Raw genomic sequence first — 16,200 nt, forward strand, 5'->3', positions numbered from 1 at the left:
TTTGATTGTGGGTACTGCTGTGTGGGTATCTTTTCCTTTAAATGTTCATTAGCTCTGTGTATAAAAGCATTCATTAAAATATCATTGTGTTGATAATAATCTTAATATTGAGGAGCGAAGAGGGCTGTGTTGCCATATAAATGCTGCCCGGTTTCCTCTCTCGGGGTGTAACAGGAGAAAGAAAGATCATCTTGATAGGCACTATCTGCTGAAGGAAAACTTTCACCAGGAGCTGTGAATTGACTTTAACCTTTCAGTGGCTGCACTGTGAAGCAAAATGTTTCGTGCTTCCTACACAGAATGAAGCTTTTTTATTTAAAATACTCACAGATACCAGTGGCCCTCCTAATTACTTCTACAAATACCAGAAAGCAGTTACAGAGGAACAAAGAAATGCAACTGGAAACATGGTTCAGTGGTCTTGCACTTCCCTGAAAAGCTGATTATACTTTTGGCTGATTCAGTCCCTTTCAGAGGGAATTTACCCTTTTTGGCAGTTGGAGTTTCAGCAGTGCTGATTGGACTAATGGCACAAAATGCATCTTGGGCTGAGGAAATGAACTCGGGCTCCTGTGTGTATCAAACGGAATTTTGCCAGTGAGGTCTGGATTTTGACTTTAGCCCCTCGGTGTCCCTTGTTTTGTGGGATTCGGAGCCGGTTTAACTCTGGTTTAAAAATAGAGACGTTTCATTTATGCTTTTGCAGGTGCCTTGCCCAATTCCCTGCTTTCCCTGTATGACTTATCTTTTAGGATAAGCACTAATGAAAGGTCAAGGTTATTCTAAGTATCCAACATAGGAGACTTCTCTTCCTCGTAGTTCCTTAAGATGAACTTGCACAATTCTAACTGATACAGTGCTGAAAGGTAATTCAAACGTTCTGGGGAAAAAGTACAAAATGACAAGCAGTAACCTTTAGCACTGTAAAATGTCCCTGGTGATTTGTACTTAGTGCTTCTTCAAAATGCAAGAAGCCATCTTACCACTCAGTGCCATAACAGAAGTTAATTTTTTTTTTTTTTTTGAGCGGTGCTCTGTAATTTGGGTCTGCAGAGCAAGTCTTGGCACATCTGGCTATCAGAAATGTGCCATGTAGTTTACATCCAAAGATCATTTCCTCGCCTCTGTGACACAGAAACCAAGAAGCGTGGATTTCCCCCCCCCCCCCCGGGTTCGCCTGCCTGCAATTTTCAAATGTAACAAAAGGTCATTAAAAGCTGCGGCTGGGAGAAGCACCTTGCTTCCCATTTTTTAAGGAAACCTGGAGACGAACCTGCCTCTTTTTTGTCTTCTACGTGGGAGCTGCGCTGGGAGAAGATGCTTCTGCATCCCTGAAATCGGGGGGGGGGGGGGGAACCCCGAGCTGCAGCGGGAGCGCCGCAGCCCGGGCAGCGGGCAGCAGCCACAAATATGTGTCATAAACATCCCCCCGGCAGATGTGGGTCCCTTTTCTGTACTCACTGCGGCTGAGAGGCTGCGAAGGCATCAGGCTTATTCTGAGGAGGTTCCAGTCCCGACCGCGGGGAGAGGGAGGGAGGAAAAGGAGGGAGAAATAAGGGGGGGGGGGGGGGGGGGGAGAAAAAAAAAAAAAGGGGGGGGGGGCTCGCAGTGCAAGTTGCGAAGAAATGCGGCGGCGGAGGCGAGCGGGGAAGGTGGCGGCGGTGGCCGGAGCACCCGCGGAGCCGCGGCCGGGCGCGGAGCGCTGCGCGGGCCGGTGGCCGCCCCCGGGGCCCCTCGCGGCGGGGGGCCGAGGCGAAGCGGCGGCAGAGCCCGCGGAGGAAACTAAATAAATAAAATCAGACTGTTATTTAAGGCGCGTAAATTTAAAAATATTTGGACAGGAAGAGAAAGGGGAGAGGAACCGTAGAAGAGAACCTAACGGTTTCGGAGCCGGGCGCCCCCCCCGCCCGGCGGCCCCGCTCCCGGCCGCGCTCCCCGGGGGCCGCCCGACCTGCCCCGCACCTCCGCCGGCCCCGACCCTCCCTCGTCCCCGGGGATCCCGGCAGAGCCCTCCGGGAGCACCGACATTTTGAATTGCATGTGTTGTGGGGGAGGCTTTTCTGAGACTTGGTGAGAAATCTTTCTTTCTTTCCTTCTCTCTTTCCTTCCTTCTCTCCCCCCCCTCCCCCCCCATCCCCCCCATCTCCCCCCCCCCCCCCCGCCATGCACAGTCCAACAGTCCTCACAAATAAATGCAGAAGCTTTCCTCCCCTCGCTTTTTTTCGAGGGAATTTCAGCACTTCAGTAAGCAGATAATAATGTATGGCTGCTTCTGGCTGCCCAGCGAATTGCCAGGTACATTTGTGGAAGAAACCTTTTTCTTTCTTTTAAAAGCTAAAAGTGGGGCTTTTTTCTACTGTTTTAACTCTTTCTTCATGTGAACAATGCAATGGCATTTCCTGCGAAGCTACTTTCTTATCCCACCGTGGAATAAAGCATTGATTTCATTCCTCTCCCCACACTGAAAACTGGAAAGAAAGTCTTTTCGTGTACTTAAATGTGCAGTCATTTATTGCACTGGCGACTGGGCTGATTTCACCTTCAAATACCTTATCATTTACACTCCCCTGTGTAAGTGCACGGGCAGCTTTGTGTGCCTGCCTTAGCCGTGCACCTCTCCCCCTCTCTCCCCCGGCAGTCACAGACCGGCTATTTCACCCTCCCCCGGTGCTGCTGCCACAGATTAAACTCTGTTCGTTCCCTGTAGGGTCCCTTTAGGATCTGCCCACTTTCAAAAGAAATTCAGCAGCCCCCGCCGTTTTTCCGAGGATGATTTAGCAACAAAGGTCAAGTGTAACACCTTTGCTGATCCGTGTAGCTGAAACAGGGGCGAGGGCTCTTTCCCCACAGTTGTATTCTCCCGTAGCCTGGTCAGTACGAATCCTGGTTCTGCTACATTTTATACTTTATTTCTGCACATTTTTCTGTGCTTGCTGCATTTGTTTCTATTTATACCTCTCATCTCGAGACTATATTGTTTACTGCCTGTTCCTGGGCTGCTGCAGGACAATCGCTGCTCCTGCCTGGGGGACTTACTTTTCAGCTGGTTTATGTCCCAATAAAAGCTCTCAAAAATATTTCGTTCCATCTCATACGCCGCAGTTTTCTATCTCCGGGTCAATATTATTGTCGATATTTTCACAAATACGCGAATTTGTCAAACTGGGCTTTTTGATGTTGCCAGACTACTAGCGAAAAATGACAAAAGTGATTTCTGAAGCCACATCCGATATTAGAATCCTTGTTCGGTATAAAGATTCCCTATTAATGAGACTTGCTTTATATCATTTTCTCCTCGCTCAGTAAATGTTAAAACTTGTGCAGGAAAGCAGAGTCCCAGCACACCCCCCCCCAGCAGCCAGGCACGGTTTATCACCTGCAAACCCTGTAAGGTGCATGTCAGCCACCACCTGATTTATTTCTTTGGTTTCCCAGGGGCTTTTTGTAGTAACTATTAACTTCCTGGGGCAACAGAGAGTAATGTTCGCTTTCACAGTATCTAACCAGGAATTTCGAATTATAATATTATTTTCGATAAATGGAGTGGCTTACAGAGAAAATGCGGCGGTAAAAGCAAATAAAAGGTACCTTTAAGCCAGACTTAACACCGCCCGTAACTCACCCGCTAACGCAAGAGGCATGACCGTGATGTAACACGTCCTGGCTTTAAGGTGAGCTCCTGGCATGCAATAAAAGCCGCTATTTCTGACTAGGCGGGGCGTTTTTCTCGGAAAAGCAGTTGGTTTATTAAGCCACTACTTAAACTTCGGTATAGCGTAAATTAAATGCTGAGAGAGCTCAAAACGGGTCTGGGATGAGGGGGTTTTTTTTAGTAGCACGAGTGAAAAATAAGTGAGAAAGATGAATATTACCTTTCGGTGTTCTTTCTGCTGTAGCAGCGAATGGGAGAAATCCTGGTGGCAGCGCGGATTTCTGCTTTGTAAGAAGAGTGCAGGGCACTAGCTGTAGAGAAGGGAAAAGCTTGGAGCATCCTTCAGGATATGAGGAAAGGGAGACGGGTAGCAACGGAGTGGTTTGGGTCACTTCACCTCGGGGACCGGCGGATTGCGTTGCTCGGTTTTAATACTTCAGATGGGTTTAGTGCTCTTTATACCGGGTATTTTGTGGGTTATTTCCCCAATCATGCATCCTATGTGCCGTGCCGCTTGGATTAATGATGTCTAGAGCCCTTGTGAACAAAAAACGATAACAAAAGCGCGCCAAACTTCATATTTCACAGAGGTTTTTAATCAGAAAACACAGCAGTGTGACAAAGCGTATCGTAAACGTGACAGACAGTTTCAGCAAATTACTTTTTACTCGAAAACGGTAGTAACTGATTTTGTGGGGCTAAAATATATTTTTTTTAAGAGTTAAAATCTAAACTAATGTACACCCCCTCCTCTTTTAAGTGCTATTTTAAGTACTGCTCATTTTGCGTTGATTTAAAACCTTCTATTTTGCGCAATTAAGATTTAGGCTATTCAAAAGAAAGCACTTTAAACTGTCCATCTGTCCAAGAACTAGATCCCGTACAAACATTACAAGTTTCATACGAAACTCTTTCCAATACTGCTGAGCGTCGTTAGTTCCTGTTGTGGCCGGAGAGGTAAATGAGTTCGAATCTGGTTAATAGTCTCAGCTGTATTGTAATGAAAAAATTTTCAATGGTTAAATTGTGCTTTAGGTGCAAGCAATAACATAACTTCCCAAATATCAAACGTGCTGTTTCCTCAATGTCACTGTATTCAAATATTCCTGTTTTGTGAGATGCGTCTATCATTAAAACAGTTTATTTCCAGGCAAAACAGAACAGTGGGTGGAAAGCAAATATTTCTTAAAGAGCATCTAAACTGCACTCAGCTTATTAAGCGACCAGAAAACTTGTGTTACAGCCTTCGAGTCCTCTTGCCTCTGACAATGGTTCTCTGCTGCTTGTTTTGAAACTAGAAAAAAAAGTCTTGTTCAGTGCACAGTAAACACGAACTACTCAACTGAGCTGTTTAAAACCTCTGGCGATCAAAAAAACACCACTTAAACTGTTTCTGGTAACTAAATTCAAAACCAGCTTGGTGAAAGTTTAAATACACAAAGGGGAAAAGTGTCATCTACATTTAGAAAGTGCCCTACTTCTACAAGCTCTTGTTAGTGTCAAAACGCAGCTATTTCCCGAAGCCTTTAAGGGCCATCCTCTGTCCCCAGGCCAAGCAGCCTTTGACTCCGAGGTCTGTCCGAGCAGGGAGTCGCAGGTTTCCCCTTAAAAGGCTGGTTTAATCCAAACCAGGACTTCAAACCTTTAAGCCTGACCGAAGCTGGGGGGGGGGGGGGGGGGGGGGGGGAAGAGGGAGGGGGAGTGCTTTGAGAGGTGGGAGAAATCACAGGAAGGTATTTCCTTTTCTCCAAAGTCCAGCAACGTAAAGCATGTGAATATGCAGCTCTTGAATTAAGTACTTAACACGAAAGACCTAAAAATAAACTGTAAAACTTGATACTGGAAAACTAGGTATGAGCGACCAACATATACACGGCTGAGTCTGTGAGTACTTTGTGAACGATAGGTGTAAGAAATTGCTGAGAGCGTGGATTTAAAACATCTCCATTACCTAAAAACCCACCTCTAGAATTTCTTGAGACTTACGCTATCAGTTGTTCAAAAAAAAAAAAAAAAAAAGAAAGAAAGAAGGTTGTAACAAATGTTATTAAAAAGGAAAAACCAAAAAAAAAAAAAAAAAGGCGGAAAGCCTTAATGTCCAAAGGAGCGCACGTCCGAGTTGGATTTAATTCATGGCTGCAGGGAAGAAGCTGCTGTCCTCCAAGAGCTTCACCACGGCGGATCTATTGTAGAGCTTGGCCAGGTCGTAGGCGGTGGCCCCCCGCTTGTTCTGGTGGCCCACCTTGCACTCCGTGCACTCCAGCAGGAACTCCACCACCCGCACGTGCCCCTCCCGGGCGGCCAAGTGCAAGGGCAGGTTGCCCTCGTCATCCTCAATGTTAACGTCAGCTTTAAACTCCAGCAGAGTCTGCAAAGTGTCCAGAAACCCCTCTCTGGCTACATCATGAATTACAGCGAAGCCAGTACTGTCTTTCAGATTGGGGTTCGCACCGTTAATTAGTAACCTCCTGGCAATTTTGGGGTTCCCGAGTTTCATTACCTATGAAAGAAAAAGAAGAGTTGAATAGCGCGGGGTGTGTGTGGGGGGGTGTTTGCTTCAGCGCTGGGTTTAGATCCTCATTTCTCATCTCTGGGTTTTGTTACGGCTCAATCCTCATTTGAAACAGACAGAAGAGCCCCACTGTAAAACTAACGAGACACAAGAACATCTATTTTTTTAATGTATTTTTTACTAAACTCGGAGAAATGGTGAAAGATCTTATCATTTCGGTGCTAATAGCTTTCTGCCTCAGAAAGATTAATATCTGAAACAGGCGGTGTAGAATGGGGATAAAATAACTTCTTTTTTTTTTTTTTTTTAAACGTGGATTATCTCAGCTTCTTAACATACAAAAATTAAGTATGGTTCGGTTTTATTTGCCTAAGTATTGAGACACCTTTGCATTACCGTTTAATCTCGTTAAACACCAAATATAGGGTCTCTGAGGAACAGATAATTTACCTCAGCAACAGCAAATGTAGGATGTGTTTTTATAAGCTTTCAGGTGTTTACATTGTCTGTGCATTATCATAAAACAAATATTTGGACTGTACCATAGCTCTGTCTGCTAAGAAAAATAAATGTTAGAAGAAATTTTTTTTCTCCCCAATATTTGTGTTTCATTATGTCACCCAAAAAGGAGAAGTTAAAAGGAATGTTTCAAAGTTCCAGAAGTTTTCTTCTAAAACCAGTATATAATATTATACTTTCATAATTTCACTATAAGTAAACTGTGGCTATATTTTGTTGTTAAAAACATCCCTTTTAAAAAAAAAACAGCAACAATAATTGGATTTTCTAACTGTTTCTCTCAGGGGAAAAAAAAGCTTCTTTAAATTTTCTCGATTGCATCATAATACTGTCAAAATTAGAACGCAAATATCTCTTATTTGAGACTTAACAGCTTGCACCGATTTCCTCCAAATTCCTCATTTTTTTGTTTTCTCAAAGACTTAAAAAAAATTAACATGGTAATGTATAATCTCCACCCTATAGGCAAGATTTTCCTGTTCTTGTAATTAGTCTCATTGTAAGTGTCAATTTCGGGGGGAAAAAAAAAAATCTTTTTTATTTTCTTAGAAACGTCCACACCATGATTTGCAAATCTTGGTTAAAAAAAATTATCTGCATAAATGAGCATTACAGTGCATTAGATTTAGCATAATGTACAATTTCTGCAAGGGATTTACTGAAAAAAACCTCTCCTGGTGAAAAATATGTATCAGGCTTTTTAAGAAAAACAAGCTATAATAAATAGAATTACTGCAGCGTTTGGACTATAAAGCAGCCCCGTATATTATATCTATAGACAAGAGCAAAAGTGCAGATAAGACAGGCTGGGATTCAGGGAAAGAGATTTCTCTGTACCCCAAGGCTTCCAGCTCCGTATGTGCCATTTCTTTCACTTCTGACTGGAGATGGAAGCGATATAAAAGAAAACAAGAGCATTGTAATCTCTCTTTCTTTAGTAAAATCTGGACATTTTGGTCCCTTGTTGAGGGCCCAGGCTGTATTATTTTTGAATTCAAAACATGTATCTGGTTTAAGTGGGAGTTTTCTCTGTTCAGGCTTCAGACTGAAGGCTTCAGTTAAAGATGGGGGGGGGGGGGGGAGAGAAAAATCATCTAAAAGGTGATGCTATTGGGACGTGGGCTACGACTGTACAGCAAATGCCCTTTATTTTGCAAAGTTTCACTCGGGGGGAGGGAGGCAAAGAAGGAGAAAGCATTAATTGAATAAGTCTGACGAGGAGCATAAGGGCAGGACATGTATTTGAGGCCTGCATAGGTACACTTCATCAGAAATAAAAAGTACAGAGCAAGACAAGCTGAGCAGTTGTTTAATTAAACATAAATGCAGAAGCAAAATATAAATTAATTGGTATTAATATAGGAGCATTCTCTCCGTTTTAATTGAGAGAGAGATTAGGGAGAGATTATCTCAGTTGTGGAGAGTGCACAAGCAGAGTGCTCTTTCGAGCGTGGTCACGCACCCACAGCACATTTCGGGATGATACATATTGAGAATAAGTCGACATATTCTGCTGGTTTGATTTTTGTTGTGGTTAATTAACTCAGTTATGATTAGGCAACGATAAGAAGTATTGTTAGGACACGGATGCTTGTTTAATATAGCTGGATGCTATGTCATTGTGTAAAATATGCCTTAATTCAGGATACGGACAGTTAGCTGCTTTTAGGGGAAAAAAAAAAAAAAAAAAAGATACATTACTGTAGGACAAATCGGTTTTCAGCCCTCGTCCCGAGGATAAACCAACTAGCTAAATGTTTCCTGCTTTCTTAAAGAAGTTAGTTTGTGTAAGTTTTTGATTTAAAACCTTTCACTCTCTTAAAAGTTGCTGCAACTGCCTGCACTGCCATGCGATGCCCTATTTAGGTGCTAACAGGACAGAGAGGAGCTCGCAGATCTCCAGCTTCAGCGAAATTGTTAAAAAAAAGGGTCATTCCTGCTTTTTAGCAAGAGGTGCTAATTTTCCAGCTCAAACATTTTGATGTTAAGCGAAAAAACTGTCAATATCTCGAGCACACTCGCAAGTTCTATGCTGTTTAAAACCCCAATTTCAGAAATTATTATCATAGTTTCAGGGGAGGGGGGGAGAAGAGTTAACAAACGATTTTTCTAATGTGTGAAATTAAAAAGACCTATAGCTCGACTTCCACATTTCATTATTCGCACCTTAAGTACAAATAACCACACATTTTTTTTCTCCGGATTTCTAAATCACTTCTTTCACTATTTGGTGGCTATTCTAGCCTTTTCGCCATCATTATCTGATATTATTAAAAGCAAAATCTTTCATCAGCTCCAATAGTGAGCAGTTGGACGAGTTCCAACTCCTGCCAGCACAGCCACACACTTAAAAATTAGGACATAGCACCCTATACGATCAGAAAGGAAATAGCTGGAACCGGTGCCCTGCTAGCCGATCTAAAAAAGCAAATTTTTAAGCCTTAATTATGAATGAAAAGGCAAGTGATTCAGGCGGAACCCTAACTCGTAGGGCTAACTCTTAACGTACATCGAAGGTCCTCGGTTCTGAGCAGCATGCTTCCCAACGAGAAAGGTCATTCCTCACAAACAGCGCATAAAGGAAAAGTACCACCTAGAGCAGACCCCAGAACCGAGACGAGTCCCGCTTTAAAAGCATAGTGCAGGGGGGGGGGGGGGGGGAAACACGGAGGAAAAAAAAAAAAGAGAGAGAAATCCTAAGTTTCAGAGAACAGCACATTTGTGTTTACAGACCTGCTATGAAATCCTGCTCACCTAAGCTGATTTCTTTTCATCTCAGCTCTTTCATTCCTTGCCTCCTCCCCACGAAGTTACAAAATATTAGCAAACTCGTAGCCCGTTTGACATTGAGGGTGATCCCCGATTGAAATAATGGTTTTGACCAGTTTTATTTCAAGTACGTCATTTTAGGGAGTTGGAGCCACTAAAGTTATAAAATATGGCATCCAACGAGTTTGAAAAAACACTCGAATTTCATCCACCAGCCTGTTTAAAACGTTGTCTTTTTTGGAAACCCGGGTCACGTAGGTACCAGTGATGAAATATTTTCTCCCTCTCTGGATACCAACCTGCAGCGCAGTCCTCCCAAATCCATTTTGTGCATTGACGTTTACATTCTTTTGCAACAAATTAGTAAGTTGCTCTAGGTCCCCCTTGGCAGCCGCGGACGCCAGCTCGTTCCCAGAAGGCTCGGCCATTCTTTAGGGTGACTGACGATCGGAAAAAAGATGAGATTTTTTTTTTTTTTTTTTTTTAACCAGGCATGGCATCGGAGACTGACAGAAGGATTGGGATGGTTAATCTTCTGGAGTAGACCTTGTAGTAAATACTCGTAAAAAACCTCCTTGCCAAGAGCCCGCCCCTAACTCACACGTGATTATTCAGCAAAACTGCAGCTCCACTTGAAAGAAGATTTCTTTGCTTCCACATATAGAGTAACTCCTATTAAAGACTTTGGCCACTTTCGGGGGGAGACAGATTAATAGCTATGCAACACATTATATATGTTATGGGTAACATATATACACGTACACCGGAGACTCACTCAGACCTGAGATCTTTGAAGAAGAAGACAACCCACCCTGTTCACAGTCGGGATCTGAGACTTTAGCAGCAACAGCTCCGAGGAAAAGTCTTCTGTAGCAGTGTGCATCCACTCCCGCTCGGGATCCCCCCTTTCATCCCACACCGCCGCCTCTAGTCCGGGCCGAGCAGGGAAGAGAAGGACGAGCCGCGCCCGCGGAGGGCAGGGCGCGGCGGCAGCGGCTGCCCAGCCGCCGACCTCGCTCCCTCGGCGCTTTCGCTCCCCGCAGCAGCTTCACTCCCGCGGCTCCGCGCAGCTTCCGCGCAGCGGGCGGGCGCGATCCCGCCCGGCGGCCGCCCCCGGCGACGGCGGCTCCGGAGCATCCAGGAGGGCGGCGGGTCCGCGGGCGGCGGCCTGGCGGTAGCGGCGCGGGGGGGGGTGGGTGGAGGGCCGGGCTGCCGCGTACCGCCGCCCGCGCTCAGGGCGCGGAGGAGCCGCGGCGCGGAGCCGTCTCCGCCGCCGGCCGGGGCCCCGCCGCCGACTGCCCGCGCTCCGCCGGGCGCTCCCTGGCGACAGCCGCGCCTCTCGCCCCGGCCGGGGAGCGGAGGGCGAGCTCCGGGCGGGGGCAGGGGCTGCGCGGGTGCCCGCCGCTGCCCCGGCCCGGCTGTGCTCGGCAGCGCAGTGACAGCCGCCGCTCGCCTCCTCTTTCAACTTCGCGAAATAAAGCTGCACTTGCCGGTCGGCGGGCGCTGCCTCCGCCCGCGACTTTGCGCTCCCCCTTTTTTAAGCACAAACAATCGCTACTTCTGTATCCTACGGACACGAAGCCGGTTTCTCTCTCTTTTTTTTTTTTTTTTCCTTTCCCCCCTTTTTTTTTTTAACCTCATCAGCTTTTTTTGAAAAGAAAAAAAATTTGAGCGCTTTTTGAGTTGAAACACCCGCCCACATTTTAACGGCAGAGATTTAAGGAGGCGCGGCGGAGTTACGGCGCGGCCGGGCAGGAAGGCCTGCAGCGGCGCGTACCCGCCCCTCGCCCGGCCCCGGCCCCGGCCCCGGCCCCGGCCCCGGCCCCGGCCCCGGCCCGCAGGCCCCGGTCCCGGCTCCGGTCCCGGTCCCGCCGCTGCAGCGCGGCTCCTTGTGTCGTTCCCCTTGCCGTGCCGCCCGGGCACGGCACTGCCCCGGCACAGCCATAACAGTCAGGGTGCTTTTAGGAGGAGCGCTGCTGAGGCCTAGGGGGGAAAAAGACAGAGGGGAAAAAATGAAAGGAAAAGGAGGTTTTAGCACCGGGAGCCGCCGCGCCCCTGCGGGAGGACCGGGGATCGGGGGAGCTCGGTGGGCGGGAGGGCGGCTTCCCGCCGCGGCTCTGCCCGGCGCTTCCCCACGGGCAGCGGCGGCGCACGGCCGCGGAGCGGTCTCCACCTGCCAGCGGGGGGAGCGGACCCGGACCCGGACCCGCCGCCCTCGCTCGGCACCCTGCGGGGCAGCGGCTCCGGGGCCGGGGTCCATCCCGGCAGCGACGCGGGCTCCTCTCCCTAAGGACAAGGTCAAGGATGAAGGGTCAATGTCAAGTTGTCTTAACGGTGGAAGGCGACTGGGCACGGCAGCGCTCCTTGCTTTCCGCGTTTCTGGTCTCCTTGATTGATTTGAAAGTGCCATTTTGAAGGGGAACCCTGCCGCCGAAAAGACGTGAGGGCTTCGCTTTTCCTTCAAAGGACGAAGAAGTGACGATGGTACAGTACGAAGATCTCATTGCCTTTCTGCCTAACAGCCTTTAATGTCTTAAAACTGCTTTAATGGCCGGCTTGCTTTAAGTTTCAGGGACCCTCGGAAGGCTGAATTCTGCCCAAGGGAACGCTCCGAGAGGTAAGATGCAATGTCATGGCTCCCTGATAAGCATACGTAACCTCTATCGGTCGCAGAGGCTCGTCTGTTTTCTGCGTGGACGCTCCGAGAAAGTGAATTTGAATGTAAACACGCGTGAGGCAGCTCGGGGAGGTGCGTTAGCGAGGGAACCTGTCTGGCAGTAACATCAGCTCCTCCAGCACTGCCCTGCGGGGGAAACCTGCCGCTGGCAGCCGGGCAGGGGCAGGGGGTGGCCGGGGCCTGGCTTAAAGCCACAGCCGCCAGAGCCAGAACCAGTTTTACTGGGATGAACCTGCAACCCGGGCAGCTGGAAGAAGTCAGTGTGACTTCTGCATCTCTCTTTCCTTTCAACTTAGGTTGTTTCTTGCTTCGCTGTTACATTTTCCTGCACCGATTCCCCCACCCACACTTGTTTGTGAAAATACAAAGGGGACAAGTAATGAACTGTCTAAAGACGGAGCAGGGGAAGCAGCTATGCCCAAATTATCAGCGGACCCCCACTCCCACTGAAGGGGGGGGGGAAGCGCATATTTTTAAGGGCCTCATTATGATAATTCTCGGCCAGAACTAATAGTGCTGACAGTTTTGTAAACAAAAATAGGAATGATAATTTCCCTCAAAGTTAAGTCTAGAAATGTATGTATATAAATAACGCACATGTATTCAAATATAGTTGCTTTTCTGCATAAGAAAGTATGCAAAACTTCGAATATTCAGTCAGACGGCTTATAAAAGGGTTATTTCGTGACTAATCAGTGCCGAAAATCCACCGGCTTTGATGGTGTTACCGGTTGCTAACTTACTGCAGAACTAGACCTGCAAGTCTTACAACAGTCTCCCATCTTTTTTTTTTGTTGTTGTTGTTTTGTTTTACAGTTCAGAATAACTCCCCTATCTTCTGTTCATCACACCACATAACAAAAATAATTAAGTAAAGTGTAGCTGGGGTGCTGCAGGCCTCCTGCAAGTAAAGCTGCCCGGCCAGAAAATGCCGTCAAACCTCCTTCACCGTACGGGTCTGCCAAAAATCTTTGCAGAAAGCAGCTCGTTAATCCCGATCATTTCCTCTCAAGAATGATAAAAATACTCCTCCTAAACCAGACAGAGTTACCCCAATCGGCTCCAAAATCAGCAGAAAACCCCCCACATTCCGGAGAGAGATATTATCGCCGGGCATTGCAAGGAATAAAATAAACGAGTGTCACCTCGGCCCCCTAATTTGTCTGACACTCGTTGGAGGGAAAAACCCACCTCGAGCGGCCCGGGGCAGGGGGCTGTGAGGAGAACAGAAACTTTCGCAGTGACTTGACCGTGAACTTCCTGCGATGCGGGGCACGTGCACCTTTTCACCTTTTCTTCACGTTCTGGATCAAATCCTTCCTGGTTTTGATCTAATACAGATCTCATTATTTCAAATGTGACTGTAATAGGCACGAATGCCGTGTAACTAATCTTGACAACATACCTATAGCTTCAATCCGTGCCAGGAGTTAATTGGCTTTAATCCAGTTGCTAAAACTCGCTTTTCAGCCTTTATTATAGTTACTCTCTAGTAATGTGTGGGTGGATTTGTTTGTAATTTAGCATAGGCTGTCCCTGGCACTGCACCATACCTCGTACCTAGTACAGAACTGTCTGTAACATCAAACTGGGGGAAAAAAAATAAAGACGCAGGTGTGAAAGCATTTCCCTTATCATCCCTCCGCTCGGTGGTGGGGAGCTCGAATTGTTAAGCTAACGTCAGCGGGCAATAAAAACCTCTCGGGGAAGCCCTGCCAACATTAACTAGAGCAGGAACACGATAAAATATGAAATCCAACTTCTCTGACACCCTGGCTTTGCATCCTAAGTGGCGTTTCAGTGTGGCCTCAACCCGCCCGGAGACCCTGAACGACTCCGCCGCCGCCAGACACCCGCCCCAGCAGCGTCCGCAAACAGGCTTTAAACAGTTCCCTCGAGTATTTTTCTTGGGAACACGGACTCTGCTGAAGGTACAGTGTAACTTTTCATACGCCCTTGTCCCCACGCAGCGTTCGTTCACCGCCTGTCCCCGCCGCCGTGGGCGGTCGGGCTGTGCCCGCCACCCCGTCCCGCCGCTCTCCCCGGTGCCGGCCCGGCCGCTGCGGCAGGGAGCAGGGAACGCGCAGGGTCTGAGAAACTCGTGTAAAACCCTCACGGATGGAAGGAAAATAAAATAAAGAACTGTGTTTCCTAAAACCGGCAAAATAACTTGATTCAAAGATCCCATCGTGTAGCTTTATTAGCTAATAGGAAAGGTGCTTGATGTATCTGTGACCTTTGCTGCGACACCCTGCAAAGAGCAGAGCAGTACGTGTTGGACTCACCAGCACACTGGTGTCCGAATGGTGTTTGTGTTTAACGTCAGTGCTAAGGGGGTCGGTGAATGGCATGAGGTTGTAGGAGGCAGACTTGAAAAGCATTAATTAGTCAGATTTGCATTATTAAAAAAATTAAAAATCTCTGGTGTGTAATGCAATTGCATCTTACATTGCTGGAGTGCTAAGCTTGAGTGAGGGCCGCTGTGCAGATCAGAGTCCGTGGGCTCAGAAACCTGTGAAAAATGCTTTTCCTCATTTTGAGAGAAGTACGAAGACGGGAAAAAATCACCGTTTTACCGAGCCCCCCCCCCCCCCGGTCGGTGCGTGCTCCGGGGAGGTTCGGGTCACTCAGCGAGCAGGGTTACCGGTTGTCGGAGCAGACGCAAACCCCGCCGAGGACCGAGTTAGTGTATTCGCTGCTGCCACCGCCATCCCGCCCGCTGCTCTGTCACGGGCGCACAGGGAGGCAGAGCCGCCCTCCGGCTGCAGCGGCCCTTGTTTCTCCCCTGCCGCCCCCGGATGGCGGGCCCGACCCGGGCTCGCTGCAGCCAGAGTTGTGCCGGGCCGTTAGGCCGCAGCCGACGGCGGAGTCCAGCCGGGCCACCCCGCGGCGCCGCCGGGCCCGGGGAGCCGCCACCTGCCGGGGCGGGGGGAGGGAGGTCAGCCCCCGGGGCAGCGCCGCGCTGGGCCGAGCCGGGGGCCGGAGCCGCCCCGCCCGCTCGGAGGAGCCGCTCCCCCGCTCTGAGGCCGGGCCGGGGCCGCAGCCGCTGCCCCCCCGGAGGCTGAGGCGGTCCGTCCCCTCAGGAAAGGCCTACGCGCGGGCCGCGGGCTCCCTCAACCGTTCGCCCGGCCCGGCCGCCCGCGGCCCCGCGACACGGCGCGGGCACCTTACGCCGGGCACCGGCGCGGGCTCCAGACGCGCCGCCTCCCCTCCCGCCGGGATCGGGATCGGGGCCGGGGCCGGGGCCGGGGCCGGGATCGGGGCGGGGGCAGGGGCGCCCGGGCCGCGGTCACCGCGGGCTGCCGGAAAGGCGCGGCCCCACCCCCTCCCCCGGCTTCGCGAGCGCTTGACAGGAGCGTGGTCACGTGCCGGCCGCAAAGCGCCTCTTTGCGACCTCAATGACAGGCAAAATGTGCGACAGGCGCTGTGGAGGCAGGGAGGGAGCGGCGCTGCCTCCTCCTCCTCCTCCTCCTCCTCTCCGGGCCAGCAGCTGAGGCAGCGCTGCCCGCTCCCGGCCCGCTCCCGGCCCCCTGCCCGCCTCTCTCCTCCCTCCACCCCTCCTCTGCCCGTCGCCGCGGAGCTGCCAGGTGGGGCAGCTCGGGGGCGCCGCGGGAGCCTGAGAGGAGCCCGGCGCCTCGATGAGCTCCTAGCTCCCACCCTGCCCCGTTCTCGCCGGCAGCAGCTCCAGGTGCGCGGGTCAGAGCAGAGCCGGGGACGCAGCTGGCTGCAATGGCGTCCAACATGGACCGAGAAATGATATTGGCTGATTTCCAGGTAAATTTCAAGCCGCCGCCGCCACACAACCGTGGCCTCTCGCTGCTTTTCTCTTTCTCCTCGTTGCTGTGCTGCTTGTTCTTTGTGGGAAGGTCCAGGGCGGTGGGTGTGAAGCCCGCTTTCCAAAGCCTCTGCTCGCTCTTTCTTTTTTTTTTTTTTTTTTTTTTGTCAGAAACGGGGAACGTGTGCCCTCTTTTCTCAAGGTGCGTGAACAAAATGTCTTCTTTAACTTAGAGAGTTCAAGTTTTTAATTAATAATAATTTAAAAAGCTTTTTCATCCACTTTGCTTGTTCCAA

At 49.3% G+C, this 16,200-nt stretch overlaps 2 protein-coding genes and 1 long non-coding RNA gene across 4 annotated transcripts in view; 2 read left to right on the forward strand and 1 right to left on the reverse strand.

Annotated features, from left to right (window-relative positions):
• Window positions 1-4,226: 4,226 nt before the first annotated feature.
• On the reverse strand, window positions 4,227-11,093 carry CDKN2C (cyclin dependent kinase inhibitor 2C). Of its 2 annotated transcripts, XM_075759438.1 has the most exons (3): window positions 10,264-11,093; window positions 9,752-9,892; window positions 4,227-6,152 (listed from the first exon to the last, which is right to left on the reverse strand). In XM_075759438.1, the coding sequence occupies exons 2-3, from the start codon at window positions 9,878-9,880 to the stop codon at window positions 5,778-5,780; spliced, it is 504 nt and encodes a 167-aa protein (XP_075615553.1). In that variant the 5' UTR covers window positions 9,881-9,892; window positions 10,264-11,093; the 3' UTR covers window positions 4,227-5,777. The 2 variants fall into 2 exon arrangements, with proteins under 2 accessions (XP_075615553.1, XP_075615554.1); XM_075759439.1 differs by lacking the exon at window positions 9,752-9,892 and having other exon boundaries at window positions 10,264-11,082.
• A 561-nt stretch (window positions 11,094-11,654) lies between these two features.
• On the forward strand, window positions 11,655-14,566 carry LOC142602729 (uncharacterized). Its single transcript, XR_012836499.1, has 3 exons — window positions 11,655-11,936; window positions 12,019-12,069; window positions 12,946-14,566. It is a non-coding gene; the product is annotated as an uncharacterized LOC142602729 (long non-coding RNA).
• A 903-nt stretch (window positions 14,567-15,469) lies between these two features.
• FAF1 (Fas associated factor 1) overlaps window positions 15,470-16,200 on the forward strand; it is a 172,037-nt gene continuing 171,306 nt past the window's right edge. Inside the window, exon 1 of the mRNA XM_075759441.1 lies at window positions 15,470-15,903. Coding sequence (XP_075615556.1) covers window positions 15,859-15,903 — 45 coding nt within the window. The 5' untranslated portion in view covers window positions 15,470-15,858. The remainder of the gene's footprint in view (window positions 15,904-16,200) is intronic.

Source organism: Balearica regulorum, chromosome 8, assembly GCF_011004875.1.
Source record: "Balearica regulorum gibbericeps isolate bBalReg1 chromosome 8, bBalReg1.pri, whole genome shotgun sequence".
Lineage (NCBI taxonomy): Eukaryota > Metazoa > Chordata > Aves > Gruiformes > Gruidae > Balearica > Balearica regulorum.